Source organism: Glycine soja, chromosome 16, assembly GCF_004193775.1.
Source record: "Glycine soja cultivar W05 chromosome 16, ASM419377v2, whole genome shotgun sequence".
NCBI classification, from domain to species: domain Eukaryota; kingdom Viridiplantae; phylum Streptophyta; class Magnoliopsida; order Fabales; family Fabaceae; genus Glycine; species Glycine soja.
Window position 1 is genome coordinate 32108164 of NC_041017.1, and position 27998 is coordinate 32136161.

The window sequence follows — 27998 nt, forward strand, 5'->3', positions numbered from 1 at the left end:
AAATAATATTTTAATTTAAATTTTCTTACTAAAATATATTTTCTATCTCTAATAATTGCTTAAATTTTATGTTTTCTGATAAAAAAAAATTTGGTCTTTAATATTTTTTTAATGTCTGATGAATTAATGAAGTGTGTTTTTTTTATAAATAAATTTGCTTGCTATTAATCGTTTTTATTAGTCTTTTTTAAATGGATTAATAACAAATATAAAAAATTAAACATAAAGTTTATTAATTTATATGATTAAAAAAAGATAATGACTAAAAATAAAAAATTATTAAAAAATAATTATTAAATCATGTATATTTTAGTATTTTTTTAATCATTAAACTCGCAACTTTTTATTTTATTATTTACTAAAAAGTTCTATGTTTTTAGAAAATAATTTGATTCATTACATATCAATATATCCGGCACCTTCACATCATTTGACGTGGTGTAGTGTGACACCACATTGGCAAAAGCTCCAGACTTTGCTTCTTTCTTTTAGGTTTAGGGATAATAATTGGACCTTATGTAATAATTATAAAAAACACGTACGATGGAGAGTTTTAAATCAATTTAGATCGAGTACGAATATATATGGCTATGAGTTGAGTACTTTATTATTATTCATTATACATTTTTAGGTTATCATATTGATAAAAAAACATTTGATAATTTTATTAATGATTAATTTTCATAAAAAAGCTAATTGATTATTTTAAGTAGGTTTCCAATTCAAATTTTAATCATGTTTTTTTATCCACGTGTTCAAACTAAAATTTTGCTTATAATCTACATATTATTCAATATCTTAAATTCAAATTAAAAACTAATATTACACTATTTATGCTTATAAAAAATATCACATAATAAAAGAAATTACACTTGTTCTTATCAATATTTCAGACAGGTTGCCTAATCATACAAGAGAAGATCCACGGGCAGATACCAAGTAGGGGTATTTACAAGAATTTTGATACTTATCCCAAATCAAATGGAAAATGATAGAAGTTGAGATTAACTTATCTAAGATAATTTTGGGTGTATGTTTCTAAAGGGAGAAAGTGACTTATAAATCCAGCCTCATCTTTATTATTTTATCTAATTTGGAAAAGTTCATGGGGAACATCCCACTTTATTTAGAATTTTGATTGATTTATATAATGTTTGCTTAAATATACTTTTAGTTTTCGGGGCATTATAATAGTATTATTTTAGTCTCCTAAATTTTAATGGAGCCAATTAGATCCTTTACTAGAATTAACAAACAATAAAATTGACTATAAAAAAATGACCAAAATAAAAATGATTTTTTTTATTTGACCCGCTTAGTTTAGTAGGTCAATTAGGCCCAAGTATATATAATAACCCAAGAACAACTATAAGATATTTTTCATATTATTAAGAAAAAAATTATTTTAATTCATTTAAATCTCTTTAATTTAATTTATAAATGAAATCATTGTGAAACAGTTTTGCTTTGCATGCTAATCCAACGCCAACACAAAAGAATATATGACAACAACTTTTGCACCAAGAAAAATAACCACTATGCCTTATCTTTATGCATGGCACTACGACTTATTATCAACAAATACAACATCAAATACTAGTACCGGATTCGATTCTTAATAGATAAAAAAAACAAATGCAACATAAGCGCAACTCAACATAGAATGATACAATTATCTTAAAAATAAATATTTTAAAAACCTGAGCGGGAAAATACTAAACATAAAACATATTAAAGACTAAGGCTCACCCATACCCTCCACAATTCTAACAAGGACAAATCTACCTCAAATAGTCATCTAGTTACCAACATAACATTTGAGACAATTAGAGATAAAAATACATAAGGTTTAATTTTCATCTTCTTATTTGCTGGATATTTACATACGGATCACTGCATCTGTGATTGGTACTTTTTACTTATGTATAAGATTAATAATAATAATAAATCAATAAAATTTTCCTATTCGTTGAATACTTACATACTCATCAGTGCACCCGTTACCCGTACTTTACTTATATATAAAGTTAATAATAATAATAAATTAATAAAAAAATTAATTAAAATAATTACTACCATTGTAGTAAAAATTCATTCTTAAATAATTCAAGTATAGTACATAATATTAAAAACAAACAATCATAACATTGATTTGTCCAAACTCTAATCATTGACATAATGATTATTAAAGTTAATGTTTTACTTAACAAAAATTCTAATTAAATATTTAATGTTTTTCACTTTTTGATAATGATATGGTTAGAGATTAGATATTTAGAGTATTAATCATTGAAAATATTATTTTTTATAGCAAATTATATATACATATATGTGTGTGAGGCGAGATGGTCTGATAATATAATATCCATATTCGCATCCATATTTAAGTGTGAGTATATACTTCCCTTGTTTCCGATTCTAATATTACATCCACTTGTTGATATTTTACGAGTATCTATAGGATCCGGGTAGACTTTGTATTTTTGTTTCATAAAATTTAAATAAAGTAAAATCCATTAAAGATTTAATTGATTAATTTAATCAGAATATATATTTATTATAAACACCTTCGTTAATATAATTAAACATAATAATTTTATATAAATTGTTGAGTTCAGTTGATTGAACGTAAGATTTGTTGTAAATTTTTAATATCTCAATTCCTATTCATAAAACACATATAAGAATATATTTTGATGAATTAAAAATATTGAAAAATGAATTTATTTTGGTACCGTTAATTGGTTATTATAGTTAAGAGAGGTTGTAGCACTAACCAGATATTCGGATCTCTGCATACACCCAACGCTTTTTTCTTCAAACCGAAATGTCGCTGCTAACGCCAATGCCATGAATCTCCACATTCGTCACGTTCCACGCGCCACCATGGCCTCGCGTCACATTCCCAAACGCTTCTTCCTCGGTTCCTTCGCACCACGAAACCGTTTCCTCGCCACCCCGCTTCCGCATTTTCGACGCTGCCTCACCAGAATGCATTTCCACCACAAGGCGCCACCGCACCAACGTGCTTCTCTCTCGCTACCGCGATTTTCCACGTCAGCTTCATCATCATCTTCTTCTTCTTCTTCTTCTTCTTCTTCGTCTCGCGGGTTCGTGGGTTGGTATATGCGAATGCTCGAAACTAACCCTCTGGTCACCAAGAGCGTAACGTCGTCGCTTGTTTTCGCCGCTGCCGACTTCACTTCCCAGGTAATGGATCAACTCTTCCCCCTTTCATTCTTAACGTGTTTCTGTCAAGTGCTCAAAGTATAAACAGAGTAAAAATGTGCGTCATTTGCAATTTGATCCTTGCCTTTAAATTATCTTCTTCTTTTTTTTTGGCAAATATTAATTGTTAGTTGGAGAGATCGAATCAACTATCTTTCTCTCATTTTCTTCTTTTTTAACCACTCCAGCACACTTATATCTCCGCTTTTAAATTATCTAAACGACTCGTTTTCGTGTTCCTTTTGTGATCGCTCATATGAAACCATTTGGTCTAAAATTTGATCCTTGCTGCCCCAATTCTCTTAAATAGAAGTTAAATTTCAGCTCTGGTTAGATGCTTCAAGCCGAAAGGGCTTTTGCATGAACAGGTGTGTTAAATATAAAGCCATTCATATGGTTTCTGCAAACAACTTAAGCTTCATTTGAGGAACTTATTTTTAAAGAGTATGGGTATGGTACTCTGATAGATTGATAGACTTAACTTAAATACACTAACTTGTTAATGAGCCTTTTAATTTCTCTAGGTAGTCGATGTAGGGGATCTAAAATTATTGTGTCTGGCATGCAAAGTATGAATTGCAGTTATTTTCTTATGCTTAATTGGAAATATTTTCACATTACTAATTAATTTATAAATTAATGAAGCTTATTTTGCCTTTGTTAAAAGAATATACAAAATGGTATGTTTGAAATATTAGTCTCTTCCAGTGCATTTTGCCATTATTCTACTAGGACTTTTTAGTTTGTACAATTAATGAGAAAATGCACTTCTCATTTCATAAAAAAAAATGTAGGCTATATGGATTATTGAGTATTCAAAGAGAAAACAGAACCTATAGACTAGGAAATTAAAAGATTCAAGATCCCTAAAATCAGGTATACAAATCAATCTCTCAGTACAAAATTTATCCAAATCAACCAAGAAAGGAAACAGAGGAATAAAGGAAGGACATAATCTGAATAAAGCCACATGTTTGAATAATCTGCTGAAGAAAAATGCTTAGACATATTTGAAATAGATTAAATTTAGAAAAGGGTTTTCTAGATTGTAAGATATTCTAACTTCAATTTGTTTTCATAAACTTGATCTTCTTAAAAGATTATTTCAGTCTAAACCTCGTTTTAATGAGCCTTAGTTAAACATTTTACACTTAGACTTGTACTTGTTGTCATTTTTAAATCTGCTTGATGAATGAGTACTAAGTAAGATAGCATTCACACTATATTCCTCCTCTCGTAATTCAATTTTCTGTTGGTGTAATGATTACTCATATTTGAGCTGGTAGTTGCTGGTGTAATAACTTGTATAGAATTGTATGAGTTTGGTGAAGGATGACTAAATTATTTCCTTCTCAGCATATTTAATGAATTTTCATTTTATCAAACTACTCATCTGTTTTAAATCAAGGTCTAGGAGCATACTCTATTTATTGAATAGGATAAAAATGCTCTCATTATTTTTATTACTACTTGTTTTGACTTTTATTGGGTCTTTGTCACTAACATACTGATATACACATTTGTTAGATTATTACATTGCCCAGTTTTCCTGCTTCATATGATTTAATAAGGACGTCCCGAATGGCAATATATGGGTTGCTAATATTGGGGCCAGTACAGCATAAGTGGTTTAATTTTCTATCCAAAATTATACCGAAGACAGATGTGTTATCAACCTTGACGAAAATTTTATTGGGGCAAGCTATATTTGGTCCTATCATCAATACTGTTTTCTTCTCCTATAATGGTGTTCTTCAAGGTGATTTTAACTTCTTGAATATTGACCTTGTCTTTAATCTTCAATTCTATGAGTTTATATGATACTTCACTGACATGGATTGTTAGATGATTAAGATAGTTTTTAACTCTAATCGATGTGTTTTTGGGCTTCATTTTATACCTTTTTCTAATATTATTTTGCTAGTTACAGACTCAGGTGTAGGGAACTTGGGCTGTTCAACCATGGGTGTGGTCTATACACTGCCTGGCTATTTAACCCTATACTGATTAACATATGGGCGATTATTTGATTTATTTCCATGCATTGTTTGGCATTGTAACGTAAACTATGCTTGTTAAAATCTGCTATGGCCATATTTGGCATAAGCTAATTTATAGAAGTTCTCCCCTTTAATTGTTTGAAAAATTGATTTAAACTTATGCATAGACTAATTTTAACTAATGGGTGAAGCTTAATTCATTTCATCTTTTTATTTTGTTTTCCTATAAGTATTTATGGAGAAGTTTATACAAGCAGGACCATATTTATGGAACAAGCATACAATTTTTACCCTTATGTTCTACAAAAGTTATTCTTGATTCTGAATTAGCATTTTGATGCCAACAATATCAGGTGAAGGTGTGCCTGAAATTATCGCCAGGTTGAAGCGAGATCTACTTCCTACATTATTAGGTGGTGCTATGTTTTGGCCTGTATGTGATTTTGTTACCTTCAGATTCGTTCCAGTCCAATTACAGGTTTGTGATTGTGAATGAAACGTCTTTGTTAAGTACAATTTTCTGTCTTAATTTAATCAGCAACTTCAACTCAGCAGTTATTTTGTTTAGTTGTCCTAATTTGAATCTCTTTTTTCAATTTTTGCAGCCACTGCTGAATAGTGCCTGCGCATATGTATGGACCATATATTTAGCATACATGGCAAACCAACCGAGTGTGAACAATGCCTAGTGTTTGGTTCGTATACACGCACATTCAAGCATTTTTCCTTTGCTTAGCAAATCTGTTGTTGGCAGAGATATCTGACCAGATTCAAGAATTTGGCACTTGTAAGTTTCTGAATTTCATTTCAATTTGTTGATCAATTCTTTAATTCTTTATGTATATAGCATGTACTTCATATCCATAGTTTTCTCGTTAATTTGGAAGTAAATGACTTTTTTTTCTTGATAATTAGAGGTAATCTTATAACAAAATATGTTATGTTTACGCTCTTAAATTACATAATTAGAGGATTCTACTTCGAGTTCTGGCTTTTTTTCTGGTAACCTCAACTAGTTTTAGACCTCCCTGATGAGTAACTTGAGTAACGTATTATTATGTATGATAGTGCAACCGATCTTTTGAATTGTATTTACAATGAAATATATATATTTACATCGGTAAAGCGTGAGGAAATTCTACATTGATAACTCGGTAAAAAAAAATCAGTGAGAGAAGTGAATGATTGTTTCTTTCTTTCTTTCTTTTTTCAGATAAGTATTGGATTTTTCAGATTGTTTCTTTTCTTTATAGATATTCTTTCTTTGAGAGAATTCTATTGAAAATATTATCGGACGGTCAATAAATGTGAATAATATCTTTTAATAGAGATTTAAATCTTGATTCACATGTTGTGGGACACTAACTTTTCTTTTAATAGACTCAACCTCTTGGTAAAGAAGTGAATGATTTATGTGATAATATTATATTTTGTGCTTTTAATAGATATAATGGATAACAATTATTTCTTTTTCTTTGTTTAATGTTTTAGTGATCTCGTATTGTATTCAACACAAAAAAGGAAATATTTATTATTATTATTATTATTAGAAGATGAAGGAAAAGAAAAGTACAGAGTGTACTATTCATGTATTTTGATCTCAACTATAAAAAAATATCCTATTCATATTTCGATCTCAACTATAAAAAAAGTCATTCATACTAATTAAAAAAATTAATTAACTACATTTAACTGTATCCATTCCCAATTAATATTTTTTTCAAATTTTTTCTTCATTGGAACTTAATACTGAGAATAAAAAGTAGCCATTGAAATTAAAATCACAGTTAAATAAAGTATATTTTAGATATATTAATATTAAATAAGTAAAAATAGTTTAAATTTTTTATATTAAGACAAAAAAAGAGGTGTTCTTTTCTTATAATTTAGTCCGAAGGGGGTACTCTTATTTCTTCTTTAAGCAGTAGTATAAAGTTCTCTATATATGCAACATTTTCCTTATCATAAAAACTCAACATATGCAAAACTTTATTCTATTAAATCTTCAAATACAATTCTCAAAGCCTGAGTTAAAACAACCGTGCCATGTGGAATTTTCTTTACTATGAAATATTCTTCAACACTGGGGCATATCTGGAGGAGGAGGTAGTATTTCAGCATCTCCTTCCCCATTCGTCACAATAAACACAGTCTCCATGCCCCAAGAGAGGTGGCGGTCTAGATGGCAATGCACAAACCACACTCCTATAATTGAGTTTAGAATTCATGCAACATTAATGAATTATATACATGAATATGGAACATGAAAATGCAAATGAGTTTACTTCGATAGTAAAGTATTTTTCCAATGTCATTTAAGTCATAAATGATTAGTATAATAAATTTTGTTAACTTTAATAATAACTATCTAATAAATTATACCAAACATAATTCTAAGCTACAATATATACTCATTAAACTTTTAATTTCTATGCAGTGTGTTAGTGTAAATTTTTTCACACCATTAATCAATCAAAAGCAATTTTTTATATAACTTTAAAAATAATTATTATAAAAGTTAACAAATTTATCCCACACAATAGTTTCTAATTACATAACATTCTTTACATGCTAGTTCATAAATTACCTACTAAAACAATAAAATAAAAAATAGCATTTAAAAAGATCAATTTTCTCATGCCACATACCTGGGTTAGAAGCCCTATACCTTATGCTGGCCCAACCATTCTTGGGCACTAGTATTGTATTCATAAGGGGAGGATCAATGAGATTGTATGTCTTGCGGTCCTTGTGTTTATCAAAATTCCCAAACCCATATCCAACAGCAAAGAAACTAGTGCCATGCAGATGCATAGGATGGTCTATCCCAGTAACCAAATTTGTCCCTTGAAAAACAAGTTCAACTGTTGAACCAAATTTAATAACAGCCACCTTGGTTCCTTTCTTTGGTATCTGAAGTTCTAGAGGCAAATACTCTGCATTAAAGTCAAATTTCAAAGGAGGAAATTTTGGTAACCCCTTGTGATACACCCCTTTGATGTGGTAGTAATAGGCTTCTAGTATGTCAATGGTAGGGTTTTCAAAACTTATGTTGTTCACGCTAGAAGCTAAACGTGTTCCATTTGGTCCTGCACAGGTTTGGTTTTCAGGGCATGGAAATGTGTTAATTGAAAGGGTGGTTAGCATATGAGTGGTGATATTTGTAGGGACTTGATAGGGGTCTGCTTCATTTAAGCCCTTAATGCTAACATAGTAGTCAAAAACTGCTTTTGTGTCGTTGTAAAGAGGGAGATAAGGTAATGAAGGAGATTTGTTTGGAGCATGATTCTCATGATAGTGGATCCTAGCTGTGGTTATGCCATTATTAAAGGCAACTCCAAGTGCACTTGAATATGCCCTTGCAGCCATGTAGTAGTCATTAGGCTCTTGGTTGGCATGCAATAATACATCAGCTGTTTGTCCTGGAGCTATGCATATGTAATCTCTTGTTAATGGCTTAGAGTAGGCACTATCAACACCAACAACTGTGAGATTGTGCTTTGAAACGGCAAAAAAGAGAACGAGATTCATTGCAGCATTGACCATGCGCAGATGATAAGTCTTGCCATAGTGCACATTTAACTTGAATGTTTCTGAAATTCAAAAAATATATATAGTGACTGTAAAATGAAAATACATGTCTAAAAAAGAAAACATGATTAGATTGAGTAAATATATAGTTTCATTCTTTAAAGTATGCATTGATTCGCTCTTTGAAATTGCGTGTATAATTTAGTCCTCAAATTTGTTAACTACAAATTACTCCATTTCATTGAACTTGTTTCTCTAAATTTCCTGACAATTATGGTTCTCAAATTTTGTCAATTTTATGAAGGCAGAACTAATTTCATATGATGCCACATTGAGACACTAAATTGCATAAACATAAACTTTCGTGGACTAAATCAATACAGATTGTCACTTTTGGAACTAAATTATATAGTTACTCCTAGTTTTTCTTTCCTTGATCAAAAACATATAATTATGACATGATATGCTCGTGTTGATGAATGTAAAATAAAGTATTGATGTTTACCTGATTTGGAGCAAGGATAGAGATCACCAGGTTGACCATTTATTGTGATAGCATCAGATTCATTTGGGGATCCTCCATTTCTGAGAAATTCCTCATACACATCGCTGACATCACTCTTCCACCATTCTCCTAAGTACACAAAAGTAAATAAGATAATTACCTAAAAGGGTAAAGGGATAGTGTAAAGGATTTCCATACCTAATACAATAGGCACTTCTTCATCAGGTGTGGGAAAAGGGTAGGATTCACCCTTTCTTGGATAAATATAGATAGCTCCATGGACAGTGGCTCTTGCCCAGTCACTATGAGCATGCCACCATATGGTTCCTTCCTCAATAGAAAAAATCAACATCTGCCTGAATTTCCCACCAGGTTTGATGGGGCACTGGGTGATGTATTCAGGGCCATCTGACCATGGATTCCTTGGTTGTTTCACTCCATGCCTTCCCTCAGATTAGTTGCAATGTTCTAAAAATTAATTTCTTTCATATTGTTCTATGGGTAAAATGTGTTTAAGTCTCTCAATTTTCGGTCAAAATTAGTCTTAGTCCTTATAAAAACGATGATTTTGGTTATTATATTTTTATAATTTGTGAATTTTGTCCTTTACCTTAGTATTCTAAATTCTATAAAAAAGGGATGAAATCACCGATTATAAAAAAAAAATGAGGATCAGAATTATCGATTTTAAAATATATCCACTAATACAAATTTTGACCGAAAGTTAGGAGATCTAGAACACATTTTACTCTTTTTTTTTCTATCAAATAACATCAAAGTTCCTATGGTTAAGAAATCAATACCAGTGCAAGGTGATGTTGTATTTTCCCTTGTTGTGAACATTGACATATATCGTTTCACCATAGTAGGCTCTAACAGTTGGCCCTGGAAATTGTCCATTCACTGTCAATATGGGTTTTGAGCTGCAGAGTCTTCTATAATGAGCTTCTTTCAGCTACAAAATTGATCAAATTAGCTATTTGCATAGTCTAAACTATGAAGCATGACCTAATATATAATATAATAGACAAAACTGCATGTACTTCAAGAGGAACTACCAAGCATGCAATCTCATGCAACAAGAGTTGGGAGACAAACTAACAAAAAATCAATTTAAGAAACATGACGCAAAGGCAGATAATGGTTTAGTATGTAACAGAACTCACAACAAAATGGTATTCCTTCAATCCATGGGAATTGGTTCCAACTATGGAAAAACAAAGCAGAGTTTGAAGGAAGATAATTTTCTTGCCAAGCCACATTTTCATGAGGGAAAAATGTTCACTTTGCTACAATAATACTACTTCCAGTTGTATCTGATTTATGATCCAGAGAATTCCTGTGGGAAATTTTATATCAGCATTCAACTGAGAGGAATAGTTTTTAATACAAAGTTATGTTGAGGAGGCTTAATCTTTGTCAATAAATATGATTTGACTTCTCTATTCTTAATCTTAGTCATTACATATGATTTGAGTTCAGTGTTAATGGCTTACCAGGATTAGAAAAAGTTCATGTTAGTTAGTATAACGAGGAAAAGATTTGAGGAAGAAATTGAAGAGGGACGTTTCAACGAATTATGCCAGTATATACTACTTTATTGAGTGAAGTTGTTTTTAATGAAATTTTTGGAAAAATGATTGTAATATAGGGTATCTTTAATAACATATCACACAAGGATACACTGAAATACCGTATTCTACACATTTACGTCCCCTGTTTGTGTTTGTATTTGGTATAGCCGCGAATGCACGTTCAAATTATATTCTTTATTTGAAAAAGTTATACATCAAAAAGAGAGATATACGTACCCATTATTCTCTTTTCTAAGATTAAATTTGTTTTTAATATGTGAAAATAGAGTAACGTTCGTTTTTAATCTCTTAAAAGAAATCTTTTCTTGATCTCTTATTTATGAAAATGTGTCATATAAAATGATATAATTTTTTTTTTATTTGTGAACGACAAAAACCAACACATCGATCTTCATGAATAAGAGACAAAAAAATAATTTATCTTTGAGACTAAAATCATATTTAACATATTTTTTAAAATACAAAAAACATTATTTAAGAGGAACGAACAATCTTTTTAAAAAATATAAGAAATTGTCAACACTTATTATCTACTTTGGGAGTTTCGAAAATTATTTTCAACACACATTATGAAATGATTGCAAGATCGGGTATATTTAAAACTTACTATCATATATTAGATACTATATATTGCTCTTTAATTAATATAGAAAAGTTTCTGTCAAAACATTTATATAGAAAAATTTATTTATTGATCATTAACTATTTATTAGTGTTATTTTGTCTAGTGCTATTCATACACAACTTGCTCTACAAAAGAAGAAACATTTTCAGATGCTATTTCCCTGTTATCAAGTGCAGAATCATGAAAGAAGTTACAATTAAGTTTGGCTCGAAAGTGGCGTACCACTAAGCTCCCAGAATTAAATTCTGTAAACTTTACAAATGCAATATATAATTAGACACTTTGATTTCTTTACTCAACCAATTCTTACCAAATTAAATTATGTAAACTTTGATTTCGTATCAAATCTCATTTTATATCCAACAACTTTCAACTTTATTTATATTCCATTTTTGATACTTTTCTAGATCAAATTCGACAATAATCATATTCCATGTTTCTATTTTTATTAAAATTACAGCCCAGAGCATGTAAACGATCTTAATTTCAAACTTCATCAAAATAAGGTATTGTTGCTTTAATTAATTAGCTTAATACAAACACCACGTGTTGAATCTATTAATCAGGTGACAGTTGTTGGTATAGTCCTTAATTTTTCATACATTTTTTTTATTTTGATATAATTAAATGCTAGATGCAATATATTCATTTAAGATATGATTAAAAAATAATTTAATTAATTAAGATGTAAAAAATAAAAGAAATAAATATACGTAAAATCATATATTTAACCAAAATTGTGAATTTTAAAAAATATAAAAGCTAAAATGGTGAAAATAAACTCCACTAAGTTGTAGGTGTCACAAAATTTTCCTAAAGACGATGGTCCACCAAATGAAATTTTATAGCAGTTCTGAGCAGGTGCCAGAAGATCTTCTTGGAGAGGGATGCTTTCCAAGAGGAATTTTATTAACATAAGAAAGAAATCAATAGAATAGGGAGGATAAGAGTTAACTCTTGATACTTTATCACTTGTATCAACCTACTTTGACATTATTGTTTTTTATTATTATCTTTAATTATTTTAATAGTCATTTTAGAGTGTATTTAACATTTTAAATAAATTACTTTCTAACTCATTTAATTGACTTTTTTGACTAAATTAAAGTGTTTAATAAGTAAACTTTTTTATTCAGTATAAATCATTTTAATTATCTTATAATTTTGTAACTAATTTTCATTGTTATCCCTATAGTTTTAATATTTTTAAGTCTTTTATTCTGGATATCATCTAGATTTATAAGCTCTTAAATCGACTGTATCTTCTCATAAGCAACCTTGAACTAGATTGAGTGTGTATTTGATTTATGATTGAAATTTATACAAAGTCTCATATCCAGCACAGTAACAATACAGTTTATTAATACGTTCAACTGAACAAAATTTCATTTCCTTGAGCATGAACCTAACTTTGCATCTTGTACGTAGGGAAAAGATATCATTGCCCAAAAGGCTATGTGATTTCAATAAATATGACAACGAAGATGTACGGTTGAATACTGAATAGGCAAGCAACTTCATGTTTCAACATCAGATGAACAACTGCTAATAAATGAAGCAGCATTTAGAAGACAATGAGAAAATACAAAGCTCTACTTGTGCCTCTGGATTGTATTTCAAAAGTTACGCTACCTTGATCACTCTCAACAAGTAAAGCAGTAAAACTCAAGATGAGATTTGATTAATGAGACTGAAACTAAGCCAAAACTCACAAGCAATGTGAAAAGGCAAGCCAAAAATCCACATTGTTTACTCAAAGGGTTTCAAAACTCAAATACTACTCAGATAATACAAATATGGAAATAAATACAAAATCAACCATTGCATCTGAAGCCAAAATCTTTGATGAAGCACCATCTTTCTCATTTTTTAAAGATCAACTCTCCCGAAAGGTTGAGAAAAAGACTTATAAACTTGAGCCTTAAGGTTTTAAGTTAGAGTGTGACGTTAGGTTTCACTTGTGTAGTTAAAAATGAGATGATGATTGTAGAATTTTTTAAATAGTTTTAGAATCTAGATGATATTTTAAGAAGATTTTTCAAAAAATCATCTTACAATATTTTTTTGTTTTAAAAAAAGTTAAAAATTGAGGGACTCCTTCTTCTTTACTAATACCAGCAGCTTCCACTGTCCTAGCTAGTAACCCATTCCTTGAGGGGCTCCTCATTCAAATCAAGTCTTAAAATACCTGCAAACATTCCGCCCAAGATTGCCACTGGTTGTGCAATTATAGCGATGGCAAAAGTTGAGAAAACACAAGTAAAATTTTCATAGCCAACCATTTTTTTAATTATTTGTTCTTTTTTTGGATAAAAACAGAGTAATATACAGAGAAAGATTATAACCCAAACAAAATTTAGTTAGTAATTGACTTTGCCATCTCAGCTACTTTGCATCCAATGTTTCCTCTCTTTGACAAGATGTTAAACAACTCACTCTTCGAGGTGTCAGGGCATATACCATAGTTTATAAGAAGATTCAATTCCTATAGAACAAAAGCATATAAAGCTAAACCTTAAAACCAAAACATGCAATAACTGAAAACTTGGACTAACATCCAAGAATAGCATATTGAAAGTAATTGAACAACAAAAATTAACAAAATCTCAGGAACTCAACAAAAAGCAAGAGAAAAAACTTTGTAGAAACTCGAAACTTATTAATTTAAATTTTAAATATTTATAATGAAGAAAAAAAATAGTATTTTCTAAACAAGCTAAAACCATGTTAAAATAATAAGGTGAGACTCAGTCTAAAAGACCAAGTTAAAAAAACCGAGTCTAAGTAAAAATATGTTTTTTATAAGCACTAAATTAATTTCAAATTTATTTTTTAAATTTAATTAAATAAAAAGTTAACATTTTAAATATACAATAAGATTTATATGTTATTGATATTTAAGATGTCCATATAGTTTTAGGCTAAACGAAATTTCTAATGTATATGATCCCTATCCTTACATATTAAAAAGGTTATTTTCAATGTATGTATTGCCTGACTTTTTTTTCATCAATAAGAGTTACCTATTTCAGTTTAATTTATTTCAAAAAAATAATATTTTTTTCTAAACTTTCTTAGGCATCATAAAAGAAAAAAAGTCTTGTATTCTTGCACACTTTCTTTTTCTTATATATTTTTCTTTCTATCTTGGTCTTCATTATTTCCTATCATCTATTACAACTACCACTTCTTTCCTCTTTTTTTATTTTTTATTTTTTCATACTCCCCAAAATCTTTTTCCTAAAAGACAACGATTATTTTCCTCCACGGCACAAAAATAATCCCAAACATTTACACTTAAGCTTACCTTTAATTTTCCGAAGTATGTTTATAGAAGGCTTTTGAATCGAGAGTTGCACTGACATTATCACTGGCTCTCACTCCCAAAATGAAGTCCATTATATTAGGGTCCACAAGAAAATGCACAGAACATCTTCCTTTGATCCAATTCATGAGTAGGAGAGTGGCTAATGAGAGAAACTAGAAGGAAAAACAAGCATTTTGAGTCACAGAAGTTAAAAATCAAAGTGTAGGTAGCATATATATAACAAATAACATAACTTCCAAAGTTTGAATTTTGGACCCAAAAACCAGCAAAGTAAAAGAAGGGTCTCAACATATATATACATACCTCATCAACCATGCATAATATCTCTTAAAAAAAATTGAACCCAATTAACAGCTAGTCAGAAGTTTCACTTTATGTGATGGATAAATTATAAATAAGATAAAAAATATATAAAACAAACATGTAGGAGACAATTGGCAATCATTGGATCCACCCACTATGATTGCAACATGATTTTCCATGACTTGAAATTCGTGAATCATGACACCAATTCAGAAATTACTAGTCACTAAAATTGGAGACAGACCTTTAACTTGCGACTTCATAAATCTTTTAACAAGTTGGAAAAATCAGCCTTCATTCCAAGAAAGAAAAAAAAAATCGAAATCAAGACAGAGACTTGGAACCATAATACCTTCGTTTCCAGGTAAAAAAATTAACATAATAAGATAAAAGCAAAATTGATTAAAAAATAATTAAAGAATGCAGAAATAAATCCAGAGGACCTTCTCGGCCCAAAAGAATGCAGAAATAAATACAGAGAAAAAGTATAAAAGCAAGGTACCCGCAAATGATTTCATCTACCTCAACATTATCTTTTCTTTAATTCCCTAATCAATCTCTCTTGTAGATTTGGACTGGAAGCTGCAGGTGTAGTTTTGGCCTTGTTGACAATGTTCATGATCTCTTCTATACTTTGAAGAGGATATTTTGTATTTTCCTCACTGTACTAAACATCTTGAGCCCCTTCTCTCAATTCCTTAGGCAAGTTCTTTAAAAACCATGGATGTGACTTGATTTCCTTTAGGGTGATTCTCTGCAACATAATTATAAGGCAGAGTTACAATAACAGACACCAAGTAATATCATGCTACAGTTATAAGTGTTTTATTTTATAATGTTCCCTCCAAAAAATAATTAAATGACTATGTTCATATACATACCATTGCTGGATTTGCCACAAAAATGCGGGATATCAGATTTTTACTGTCTTCAGATGATATGCAAACTTTGTCAGGGAACTTGTATTGAACAGCCATAACTGTCTAGATAATATATATATATAGGGAGTCAAAAAGAGTAGATATATAAGACATGATGATTGATGAATCTATCAACAAAGCTAGTTCAAAAATAAAAGTAAAATAGCATATGTACTAAATAGTGTAAAGATATTAGAGGTTTCACAAAAGTTTGTTGACTTCTATAATGATTATCTTAAGTTATACTTAAGATAATTTTTTATTGATTGACACTTGAAGGTCTAAAAACTATAAAAATGAAACTAAAAAAATAAAGCAAATTACCTTTATTGTTTTGTGTAGATTTTGGGTATCCTCTTTGTCCACAAATGGCAATTCTCCTACCAACTGAACAGGTACAAAACAATAACACACCAGCCAAAAAATGAACAAAACTAGCATATAATACAGAGAAAACTCATCAAGTCAGAATCAGTTAACTCTAAGGCATTTTAAGTGCTTCATAGTAGTCACTAAAATATGTTATTTCTATTTCACTCTATTGCCACTCACAACAACTCAAGGTGATCACCCTTATGCAGACAGCAAGCAACTTGCAACAGTGAATGGGTTACCTTGAAGCAAGTCTTCGTCCTTGTTGATGGTGTGTGTTGTTGTTGCGCTCTCAATAGGGATTTCACGGAAAGAAACTTGCGGGGAGTGAACAAAAGGAGTGTGTTTTTAAGGATATTTTAGAAAAAGATAAATACATGGGAGTGTATTAATATAAAAAGGGGAATGTAAATAACAATTTCCTATCAGATAAACTGGCCACCGCTTATTCTCCCAATCCGGAAGGTTAATGGAATGAAATGTGAAAAAAATGAGTTGAGATAAAAAGATGAAAAATATTTAAATTGACAGAATGTAATGTAGAGATGTGAGACCCACATCAATTATTGAATCTTCTATTTCAAAAAATACATTTAAGTGTAATTAAATTAAACACTACTTAAGTCATCAAAAGACAAGTACAGTTAGTGATATAATGTATTTTTTTTAAGGCTAAATGAGTTAGTGATATATAATACCTCTAAAAAAAGTTTAGATTTCTAAAATAAATTTTATTTATCTATCTTAAAATGAATTTTAGAGAGTAAAAATATTATTTCGGGTTTTTTAGGGTGAAAATCAAAGAAAAATATTGTAAGGATCAAAATCAAAATTCACTATCTTAAATAGAAACTAAGGATATATATTTTTTTTAAATTTTAGATTGATGAAATGTAAAGAAAAAATTTATAAGAATTAAAATCAATATGCATTAAATTTACAAGACTAATTTTTTTTTTTTTTTGTAAAGAAATGCTGAGATGGTTAGATTCGATAGATATTATGTAATCTGTGTAAGGATAAGTAACGATAACAGGGGCCACAAGAGAGACGTTAACTAGCAGCTTCATTTGTCGCTACAAAATATTTGAGGTCACCAATTGAGGACACTAGAACCATAACAAATTTCAAATGCGCATACAAAATTTTCTTCCACTCTTCAAAACCACGCGAATTCTAATCTGAACTTCAACACTCCGAAGAACAAAAATGCTACTCCTTCCCGTGCTTTCTCTCTCTCCCTCCTTCCCCTCTCTCGCTTCGAACCGTTATCTCCAATTTCGACCTCGTCGGAGCCGCCGCGTCGTCCGATGCGCCGCCCCGGATTCCGGTGGCGATGAGTTCACGGCGAAGTCGGGGTACCTGTTCGAGCTGAGCGCCACGGAGGCGGATTCGCTGGGGGAATACCGGATACCGAAAATCGCGGCCGTATACTCGCGGAAGCCTCTGCTCGTGGCTCGCCGCTTGGTGCAGACCGGCGTCGCGTTCGGGAAGTGGTTCGGTCTCCGCTACATCGATACTCTCTTGGACCGCTCCGAGTCAATGTTTCAGGTTTCGTAACGCTCTGTTTGTTTCTATTTGTTTATTTATTTTGGCGAATTCAGGTTTGGAGGAAGTAGTTTCGTGTTATTAGAGTTAACAGTGTTTAAGATTTTGTAGGAAATGATTAGTTGTTATAATTAGAATCAGAATGGAGGATTGTGTAGGAACTCATTTGTTGTGATTAGAATGGAGGATTTTCAAGGAAATGATTTGTTCTTATGATTAGAATGGAGGATTCTGAAGGAAGTGGTTTGTGTTGTTGGAATGGAGAGTTTTTGTAACTTTTGAATAAAATGATCGTGGAGTGTATTTTTGAAACCTATGGAGTAAGTGGAGATTCTTGAGATTGTTTACTTGCGGTTTGCGATGAAAAGAACAGAACAATTCATTTATGCGGTTATTGTTTGGTTTTGCAGGTTAGAGCTGCAGAGCTGAGGAAGATATTGGTGGAGCTTGGGCCGGTATGTAATGCTGGATTGAATGCATAATAATTCAGTTTTAGTAGTGGTTTTTCTTAATTGCTATTTTCTTTTAATTGGTTGATTTGGTTCATTGCTGTTTTATACTACTTTCTTGCAGGCATATATCAAAATTGCCCAGGCTATATCATCCCGTGCTGTAAGTTTTGGTTTATCTGTCACATTATTAAAACTGATCTCCATGTTCTTTGGTTTGTTTCTGGTCTTTATGATCCTTCTTCTATGGTTTTCCTGTTATCATATGTCTATTGCCACCAACAAGAAGAGTATAGGTGAAGGAATTCACGGAAACCTTTGATTTACTTGTTGGTGGTGATAAAGCTTTACATTTCCATCCTTATTATGGTGTTTAAAACCCGATGGGGGAACAGCAATCAAGATTCCTTTAGGACACAAAAAGGGGAACAAACATGAAAATAAATAGAAAAAATAATTAAGAAGTGAAAGTTAATTAAACATTTACAATGTCATATCATAAAAATTTTTCATTTCAAACCACCTCCATCTTGAATCAAATATCCTAAAAAAAAATACCTGACAATATTAAATATGATGATCTGATCTGGTGTTAGATGTAATTGATATACAGGTATGTGATTTGTACAGGTGTTATGTTCTGACAATTATTTCAATAGTGTTCCCAATTTTTTTTCACCAATTGCGTTTTTGTATTCATATGCACTTTCTAGTCTATACATGGGGTGGGAATACTGGACTCTGTTATGATGAAATGTAAATTTATGCTCATTTTCTGTTAAGATTATGGCACACACTTTAATTTACAGTGACTGCAATTAGGATATGCAATCTGAAAAAAAATTCCTTGTAGGATTTGATACCACCATCATATCTAGATGAGCTTTCACTGCTACAAGATCGAATAAGTCCATTTTCCTCTGAAGTTGCTTTCAGTATGATAGAACAAGAACTGGGTTTATCTTTGGTAGAACTTTTCTCAGAGATTTCACCTGAGCCAGTAGCTGCTGCATCCCTTGGGCAGGTTCATTTATCTGGCCATTTTGGTGTGTTTTTTTGCTAGTGACTGCAGAGTTTCTGAGAGGACATTCATGTCTTTTTTTTTAGATTTTAATACCTTAGAATTGGAACTTCTGTCTCTGAAGCATAGGTTTATCAAGCTAGGCTTCGCAAAACAGGACAGGTTGTTGCTGTTAAAGTGCAAAGACCAGGAGTTCAAGCAGCAATTTCCCTTGACATATTAATCTTGCGTTTTATGGCAGGATTGATTAGGAGAGCTGGCAAGTTTAATACAGATCTTCAGGTGAAGTTGCAGTATGTGACTAAGTTGAATTTATGCAACATATGATTTTAGAGTATATTAACACCAAAATGCCTATCATTGCTACTAATGCCTCTTAACTTCAAGACTGGTTGATATAGAGTTATTCATTTTTCAATTTTTTCTTTGAACTCATAGTAGTTAGGGGGCATAGTACATACTGCCTATGTCATATCCTTCAATCTTGTATCTATCTGCATGTGTATGTTATATTTTGAAGTTCTATATTGCATCAGTTTGTTGAACTTAGATTTCTATGTATGCAGGCAGTTGTTGATGAGTGGGCATCAAGTCTTTTCCGGGTATGTTCTAGAGTATGTGTGTTTGCGTGGTAAAATAATATGAAATTATTTTCACTATTTCTTATACAAACTTTTGAAAACGGAAATCAAAGTGAAAACTGAGTGATATTTTTGTAATTAAAAGAGAAAATAGAAAAATGAGAACATAAAGCATTTTCTCAAACCAAATGGACCTCAATTTATCTGAATCTCTTATCTCTAAATCTTATTTTCTGCAATTGAACTTATAATCCAAGTCTACATGGTTTAAGAGTCAAATAATGTTACATCGTTCTTTCTTCCCTTTTGTTTGATTAAAACTGTTTAATGTTTTGTACGGCAATAAGATGTCAGCATATTAATTTCATATATAATGTTTCAAAAATAAAATTCTTAGAAATTCAAATTGAATACAGGTAAATCACCTTGAATGCAGGAGATGGACTACAATAATGAAGCAAGCAATGGTATCAAGTTCAGGTAAGTGCATGTTGTCGAGATTTTTAAAACACAACTCACACTTCTGGTCTAAGTTGTATTATTAGAGATATTAGTTGAATTAACTTTTCAGTTCTGTTACAATTAGTTACAGATTAGTTACTACACTGACTCAGCAATGAGTCAGACTGACAGCTATTATAGCTGGTTCTCTTGTATCCTATGCTTAATGAATGATCTGATAATTTTCTCTTCATGCTGATTCTCTCTCTCTCTCTCTATTTCCTGAATTCTTTATGTTGCATTGTCTGAAAGCATGTGAGTCTAGTCTGGTTCTTGTCATAATTATAGAAGTTAGAACATATTTAACACATGTTTGGTGTCAAAAGTACTTTTTCTTTTTTTCTAGTTTACTCTTAAGAATTCGGGTTTGGGAGATGAAATGAACAAAAGAATTGTGGAGATATGTCTTATTTGCTGGAGTTTTGTCCATGGATATATGGCTTGTCATCAGCCATAGAACAGTTGGCATAACTACATGAGAAGCTCTCTTAGAATGTGGATTTGGTCCTAACTCAACACTAAAAGCTAGCTCATAGGATGAGAGTTGCCCCCACTTATATATATTATCTTGTCACTATTTCTAGCCAATGCAGAACTTGGGTTTTTCCCAATAGAGACCTTTCCTAGGGATGCAAATTTGATGTATCTCTTGTGCTTTTATTTGGCTATAACCAATGGTTAATGATTGTTTTGTTATTTGTTTATGTATGAACAGGAACTTATATGGTTCTATACCAGATGTGGTGGTTCCATTAATGTATACGGAATACACTACTCGCAAGGTCCTAGTTATGGAATGGATTGAGGTATTTTACCATTTGTTGTTTGCTCACCATATTTTTGCTAGAATAGTTTAGTGTTTGTAAAGATTAGATGCCAAGATGAATTTATAATATATCTCTGAATAAGATGAGCAACTCAGGAATTAGGAAATATCCTGAATATCCTTTGCGATGGTTTGGGCATGAATACTTGATACTTACCTAGAGAAAAGGTTAAATTTAATATCATCATGATCTTCTTCCTAAATGATGTTGTGTGCCTTTTGAGTTTCGAGATTTAGTTCTTGGATATATGCCTGAAGTGTTTCTCCCTTGAAAACAAGTTAAGGCATATAGGGAAAATTTGTCTTTACACATTCTCGTTTGTTGCTTGCTGAAAAAAGTTGAGAATTCTGCTGATGCACTATGGTATGGCTATTGTAGGGGGAAAAGTTGTCTGAAGTGAAGGATCTCTACCTGATTGAGGTCATTTATGAAACTAATTTCAAGCAAGTTATTCTAAATTTTTAATCTGTAGAATTCTTGGATTTTGTATCATGATGCTAAATATGTTTCCTATTTCCTGATGCTGATTAGGTAGGAGTTTACTGCTCATTCAATCAACTTCTTGAGTGTGGGTTCTATCATGCAGATCCACACCCTGGAAATCTTCTTCGGACATATGATGGAAAATTGGCTTATTTAGGTAATTGAAGATTGAATATTTAATATTTCAAATTCTTTGGTTTCTTGGTTGATGTTTACATAGATTTGTCTTGTTTCTGAGGATTTAATGATAGAAATAAGCGAAACACTTGGAATAACTTGTTCATTTCTTGGATTTAATGGTGCATTCTTTTTCCCTTCTTTTGCAATAGATTTTGGTATGACTGGTGAGTTCAAACAAGAATTACGCGACGGATTCATCGAAGCTTGTCTACATCTTGTAAACCGTGATTTTGATGCATTGGCCAAGGACTTTGTCACTCTTGGGTATTTATATCTATTTATGGTCCCTTACAGTTATTAAAGTGATTATTCTCATTGAAATAAGATATCACTGCTTGTAAATTTTATCAGGCTTCTTCCACCAACTGCAGACAAAGAAGCTGTTACAAAGGCTTTGACAGGTTTTTACTTTATTGTGTTTAGTTGAATTTCAAACAGTTGTGACTGTATACTGCAGGTAACATTCCTTCTTTGTTGAGGTTATATTAATTCTGTCACTTGCATTTGTTTCTTTATAGGGGTCTTCCAAAATGCTGTTGCCAAAGGAGTTAGCAATATCAGCTTTGGAGACCTTTTAGGAAACTTAGGAACCACCATGTAAGCTCTTTGCTGATGGTTGATGCATTACGTATACTTGTTGAATCTACAATATATTCGAAAGTTCTTTTTGGTTGGTAACGAAAAAAAAGGCATATGAAATACAATATGGAAGGTCTGTATAGCCTACCAGACAAGGAAACTGTGAAAAAAGCTATCTGCAGCAGCCTGCAGAACACCATAGTCATATTGCTGATTTATTATCATCATATGTTGTCACTGGAACATTTGCTATAAGATCTGATAGTATGCATTTATAACACTTTTGGTAAATGTTTTGAAAACAAGACTATAATTAAAAAGAAGGGAAGGAAATATTTAGTGAAACAGATAAGAGTAAAAAGGGGAAAATATTTATTTCTCATTTTCTATTGACTAAAATTTCATGATTATAGCATTAGAAGAAGGGCATAAAGATTAAAGACATCAACAAAGTGTACACTGTGCAAGAGGGGCCCCCAAAAATTGAGAGCAAAATGAGATGATATACTCATCCTGTTCTATGGTGAATGAGCATAGGGTACAATGAGTTTTAGGCCCTTCAAGATTTGTCAAAATTGGTTTTAGTCCCTACATTTTAAAATTGATGGTTTTGGTCGTTGTTTTATTTTTATCAGCTGGTTTTGGTCCTTGTATTTTTTGAAATGTGGTGGGTTTTGTCCATGGTCAAGTCAAACCGAAGTACAAGGCTAGGGATACAATTCGCCACATTTCAGAATACAAGGATCAAAACCATCATTTTTAAAATGTAGGGACTAAAACATATGAAGCATCGATACTTCAATTTGCTTCAGCTATCCATATCTGATACCAATACTCTTGGATACTTCACTGATACATCTCAGTATGGTGAAGTATCCAAACCTATGAAGCACTAATAATTCAAATTTGCTTCACATATCTGATACCGATACTCTTTGAATAGAAACATTCAATTCTTTTCCTATAATACAGAGTATACATGTTCATAGGTAAAATATGTTTTAAATTCCTTAAGATTTGATCAAAATACATGCAAAATAATTTTCTCATCTTTTTAAAATAAATAATATTTAAAAAATATTACACTTAAATGATTTATAATAACACTTTATTCATCTCTTGAGATTATGTAGTCTTACTAATAAAAATAATAGCAAATAGTATATCATATCAAAATTTTAACCTAATAATTTAAATTAATAAGAAATATATATTAAAGAAATGTAAAATATTTTTTTTTGCAGGTATAAATTCAAATTTAGGATACCATCATACTTCTCTCTGGTCATTAGAAGGTAGCGGTTTCCACACATTACTTGCAACACAACCAATAATGTCTGTGCAAAATCCTAAACAGTATCTTCTGTCTTTTAGCCTTGCTGTACTGGAAGGAATTGCAATCAGCTTTAACCCTGAGTACAAAGTTTTGGGTAGTACTTACCCTTGGATTGCTCGAAAAGTACTTACTGACAACTCTCCTCAGCTTAAATCTTCTTTAGAGACCCTTCTTTATAAGGTAAACATATAAGACCCTGCTTTCTGTATGGCACCTCATCTGACATCTTCACCAATACATGCAATTCTGATTCTCGTAGCCATATCTCTTTTTATACTTGTCAAATTCTGTTGGAATATTATCTAAACATTTTTCACTTAATTTTGACTCTGATCATTTGTCAGGATGGAGTTTTTAGAATAGACCGTCTAGAGTCTTTGGTGACAGAGGTAAAAAATTATCTTTCTTTGTTCTTTTATATTATTTTCTGTATGAAGTCAAAATTTATATCAGTTATTTCTGGTGTCAGTCTATCATAAACCTAGCCTTCATCCCTATTTCCAAATTAATCAATGAGGGAAAGCCCTGTTTCATGGGCATCTTCCTTATTTTTCTACTCAGGTACTCCTTAATTGTTTGGGTTATTGATTAAGGGAAATGAACCTATTTAAAAAAAATCCAAGTTAGTTCTGATGCTCCAGCTTGTTTTTCATCCATTCATTAGGTTCCAAGGTGTCTCGTTGATTGCTAATTGGTGCTTATGATTTAGGAATTTAAATGCTTACATATTGAAACTTTCCTATTAACTTTTTCATTTCTTTCCAATTGAGTATTCCTGATTGTTGGTTCTGGCATTTAATTAAACCTGTCCTATGGTTCAATTTGATGCAATTTTAGAATCACCCTACTGAGTTAAATCAAGCTATATTAGGGAGATATTCAATCCAAACTCCAAAGTATCATTAAAATGCTTTAAGGTATCTTGTGTGATTTGGCATAAGATAATATTTTCAATTTCTTTCCTAGTTGATCCTGTTTCTCAATGAATTCAATTTGTTCAAAATACCATCCTAATATAGTTTCATGACAGTCTCTCCGTGCCAAAACAGAAAAGGCCATAGTAAAACAAACTGAAGGCACTGATTCGACAATGGTTATGAAGGAAATTCTTTCTTTTACACTAACAGAAAAGGTACATTTTGTATGTCATTACTGATTAACATTCTATTTTGTGGCTACCTCTAACTTTTCCCCACCAAAATGGATTTTGCGAAATCTTTTGCAGGGTGAATTTGTAAGGGAAATAATTGTTCAAGAATTTGCTAAAGTAAGTTTCTTCTTAGTTGTTTGTTAATACTACAATAGCAGTGAGGAATATGAAAAATGAAAAATTGAATATATAGTGTTTAAATTTATTGGCTAATGATTTTAAGGGTATTTAATCATGACTGTTAGCATTTCGTTATTTGATTGCAAACTCCCTCATTGCATGAATTTTTAAAGATACTTGACACATTACTAACAATGTCCATAACATGGTGTTCCTGAGCTTGCCTAAATGGCATGCAAGTATTACTTTTCTATTGTAGGATTTCTATGAGCGTGTTGAAACCAAATAGAAATTCAGCTACAGCATTGAGCTTATGTTTGGTTCTTCTTGTATTTTATTGCCATTGGTTTGCTTTCAGTCTATCAGTATGTTTCTATGTTGTCTAGATTCTTGAAAGGGAGCAATAATAATGATGCAATACCATGAGATCTTGGCTTTCATCAATATGTCATGTTAGTAAACTTAAATTTGTGGCTCCTCCTGCATTTTAGGCAAAAAATGCAGATGATTAGTTTAATCTTTTTAACATCATTGAATCCTTCGTTCTTCATTTCTATTTTCTCACCCGTCCTGCAAGTTTTCTAATTTGCTTTAAAAACCAAATTCAGGGTTTAGATGCACTTGGTCTAGCAACCATGGAGACAGCTGCTGCCAGAGTTCCTTTCAGTAGTTTCTTTTATTCCCCTTTAATGACTAAAGAAGATATAATCAACTTGAGAAACTTCCGACGCCTTATGCTATTGCTGTTGGGGGCCAGAAGAAAAGAAGAATCCAGTACAGTAAGATTTTTATTTTACTTAAAGAGAACTACATCTATACATTTTATAATAATGTATTATTTTCATTTTGAGGGTCACTTGACATTTTACCTAAAGTTCAACCTAGGAAGCAAGGACCTCAGTATTCTCATGTTAAAGCCCATTGGGCTTCATACTACATTATATTATACCAAATCTAGAAACTAATTATCTCTCCCTACAACAGAAAAAGAGTAAAAAGCCAAAACATACAATACAGCAACCAAGCCTTTTGCCACTAAGTACCAAAAACTACTTCAAATTAAATTTTAATTATAAAAATACTGTTGTTACTATCAATTGCCCTCTAAGGACAATGATTAACAAATTGATAAATAGGTTTTTGATAAAATTATGGCGGTGATTTATTAATAATGTTAAATATTATACCATTTAAGAATTTCATTTTTAATTCCTAAGCATTGGCTTAGCAAACTGATACTATTTCAGTGAGAGATTGTTGGTTTTTCTGTCCAATAATTGTGGTGTTGGCTGCAATGCACTCATACTAAAAGAGGTTATTAGCAAACCCCATATATGTGTGTGTGTGACCTTATCTGTAATGATTCACATCAAATACAACTTTCTAATGATTTCTGACATAGTAACCAGTGAGAACTCACTACTACATCATCGATAAACATTCACCAAAATTATGTACAGTAAGTTTTCCTATGATTGTCTTTAGTAATATTTAATTTATATAGTTGTACCCATGTGCCATATGATGGCTACTCTTGTATAACTCAAGACAAGTTGTACATAGCCCCTTTACCTATTATAAAGAACTCCACATACAATGCTAGACAGTAACAAATTCATAGAACAAGGTATGCATATGGATGAAGCTCTTCTGGAATAAAGTAAAACATAATGGTATGAAAATTATGATGTAAAGATTTAAGTCGTTCAACCTATAGTAAAATTATCCTCTAGAGAATATTCTTCCCTGTTTGCTCTTTAATGGGCATGGCTATAGTCACTACTAATGGTTTCGATACAATGCTAGATGTATTTTTTTCCCTATAGTTGTATGCTTTTCTAATTTCTTTTTATATGGACTGGGGAAGTTGGAAAAAGGCAAACTTATTACACTACCACTCTTCTCCCATTAAGGATCATAATTCCGAACATACGTACAGAATTGCTGTTGTTTTCTTGTTGGCTCGTAAATTGCAATATGGGGATCTTTTTTGGATTTTACTTGTTTTATTATACCTGACTTTTAGTCAATCGTTCAGCAATAGGTATATTAAACTTGGAACGCTACATGGACAATCATTTTACTGTTTTGTTTATCCTAATAAAAAAAATTGTACTTTTCATCAATGACATGTAGGAAAGCAGACAGGCGAGTCCTGACAAGAATCAAATACTGTACATGGAGGAGTTGTCGTTAGTTTTAAATCAAGTTGAATCCATTCAAGACATTCTTCCTATAATTTCTGTCATTCTTGAGGTAAATCTAAGCATTAGCATTTTATTTAAGAAATGTGGCTGTTTACCCATTTTTTCATTAACCTGTATAAGTGTCATAAGTCATAAGCAATTTTGCTTCTAGATATTCTTTAATCTATATAAACTGCTGAAGCATATGACTATCTATGTAAATGGCAGCTCCCACCAGAATCCCAGCAGCAATTGCTTCAATTGCCAGTTAACTTGGTTAGAAAGTTAATATCTCGTGCTGCTGCAAGAACTGTAAGGAGGGCCTTTTTATAACATGGATGAAGTAGCTGAAGCTGAAATCTTTTTGTACTTCTCAACAAGTGACCGGAGAACATTGAAAAATAAATAAGGCTTTATGACAAGGCCTTTAATCCTTAATGCTTCAATACACTGTTGATTCAACAACATATTCTTCGCTTTCAATTTCATTTTTTTTTTATTAATTTTATCTTCGTTGTAAGTATTTATAGGTTTGCTTTTTCAAATGGTTGTAAGGTAGTTAGGACTATAGAAAACTAAAGTTTAATATAAGAATTCATATTTTGTTCCAAATAGTAATTAAAATTTCTC

The 27998-nt window shown here is 31.3% G+C and overlaps 4 protein-coding genes across 4 annotated transcripts; 2 read left to right on the forward strand and 2 right to left on the reverse strand.

The window, feature by feature from the left end:
• The first annotated feature begins 4307 nt into the window (after window positions 1–4307).
• Window positions 4308–6280, forward strand: LOC114389520 (PXMP2/4 family protein 4-like). The gene is made up of 3 exons (XM_028350206.1): window positions 4308–4987; window positions 5582–5706; window positions 5834–6280. The coding sequence occupies exons 1-3, from the start codon at window positions 4810–4812 to the stop codon at window positions 5915–5917; spliced, it is 387 nt and encodes a 128-aa protein (XP_028206007.1). The 5' UTR covers window positions 4308–4809; the 3' UTR covers window positions 5918–6280.
• An 833-nt stretch (window positions 6281–7113) lies between these two features.
• LOC114389421 (laccase-15-like) lies at window positions 7114–10678 on the reverse strand. The gene is made up of 6 exons (XM_028350092.1): window positions 10431–10678; window positions 10068–10219; window positions 9463–9707; window positions 9265–9393; window positions 7877–8821; window positions 7114–7433 (listed from the first exon to the last, which is right to left on the reverse strand). The coding sequence occupies exons 1-6, from the start codon at window positions 10530–10532 to the stop codon at window positions 7306–7308; spliced, it is 1701 nt and encodes a 566-aa protein (XP_028205893.1). The 5' UTR covers window positions 10533–10678; the 3' UTR covers window positions 7114–7305.
• Window positions 10679–15497: 4819 nt separating this feature from the next.
• Window positions 15498–16763, reverse strand: LOC114389968 (serine/threonine-protein kinase SAPK4-like; the record flags this gene model as incomplete). Its single annotated transcript, XM_028350662.1, has 4 exons — window positions 15498–15869; window positions 15997–16098; window positions 16360–16422; window positions 16650–16763. Coding segments are annotated over 4 exons (366 nt in total), but the record flags the coding sequence as incomplete, so codon positions are not given.
• Window positions 16764–17485: 722 nt separating this feature from the next.
• Window positions 17486–27986, forward strand: LOC114390635 (uncharacterized aarF domain-containing protein kinase At1g71810, chloroplastic). The gene is made up of 21 exons (XM_028351444.1): window positions 17486–17958; window positions 18366–18410; window positions 18529–18567; window positions 19258–19428; window positions 19555–19707; window positions 19992–20027; window positions 20443–20486; window positions 21223–21313; window positions 21713–21754; window positions 21866–21974; window positions 22147–22261; window positions 22349–22398; window positions 22516–22594; window positions 23821–23871; window positions 23951–24092; window positions 24257–24301; window positions 24943–25044; window positions 25138–25179; window positions 25791–25961; window positions 27319–27438; window positions 27597–27986. Exons 1-21 carry the CDS (start codon window positions 17617–17619, stop codon window positions 27699–27701), a joined length of 2094 nt encoding a protein of 697 aa, XP_028207245.1. The 5' UTR covers window positions 17486–17616; the 3' UTR covers window positions 27702–27986.
• Window positions 27987–27998: the final 12 nt, after the last annotated feature.

Coding starts and splice junctions, on each gene's coding strand:
- LOC114389520 (XM_028350206.1), top strand. CDS start 4,810: ATGGCAATATATGGGTTGCTAATATTGGGGCCAGTACAGCATAAGTGG. Junction 4,988..5,581: donor CTATAATGGTGTTCTTCAAG/GTGATTTTAACT, acceptor CAACAATATCAG/GTGAAGGTGTGCCTGAAATT. Junction 5,707..5,833: donor TCGTTCCAGTCCAATTACAG/GTTTGTGATTGT, acceptor CAATTTTTGCAG/CCACTGCTGAATAGTGCCTG.
- LOC114389421 (XM_028350092.1), bottom strand. CDS start 10,532: ATGAAAATGTGGCTTGGCAAGAAAATTATCTTCCTTCAAACTCTGCTT. Junction 9,394..9,462: donor AGAAGTGCCTATTGTATTAG/GTATGGAAATCC, acceptor TTGTGTACTTAG/GAGAATGGTGGAAGAGTGAT. Junction 7,434..7,876: donor GTATAGGGCTTCTAACCCAG/GTATGTGGCATG, acceptor ACTCAATTATAG/GAGTGTGGTTTGTGCATTGC.
- LOC114390635 (XM_028351444.1), top strand. CDS start 17,617: ATGCTACTCCTTCCCGTGCTTTCTCTCTCTCCCTCCTTCCCCTCTCTC. Junction 21,975..22,146: donor TGGAAAATTGGCTTATTTAG/GTAATTGAAGAT, acceptor CTTTTGCAATAG/ATTTTGGTATGACTGGTGAG. Junction 22,262..22,348: donor AAGGACTTTGTCACTCTTGG/GTATTTATATCT, acceptor AAATTTTATCAG/GCTTCTTCCACCAACTGCAG.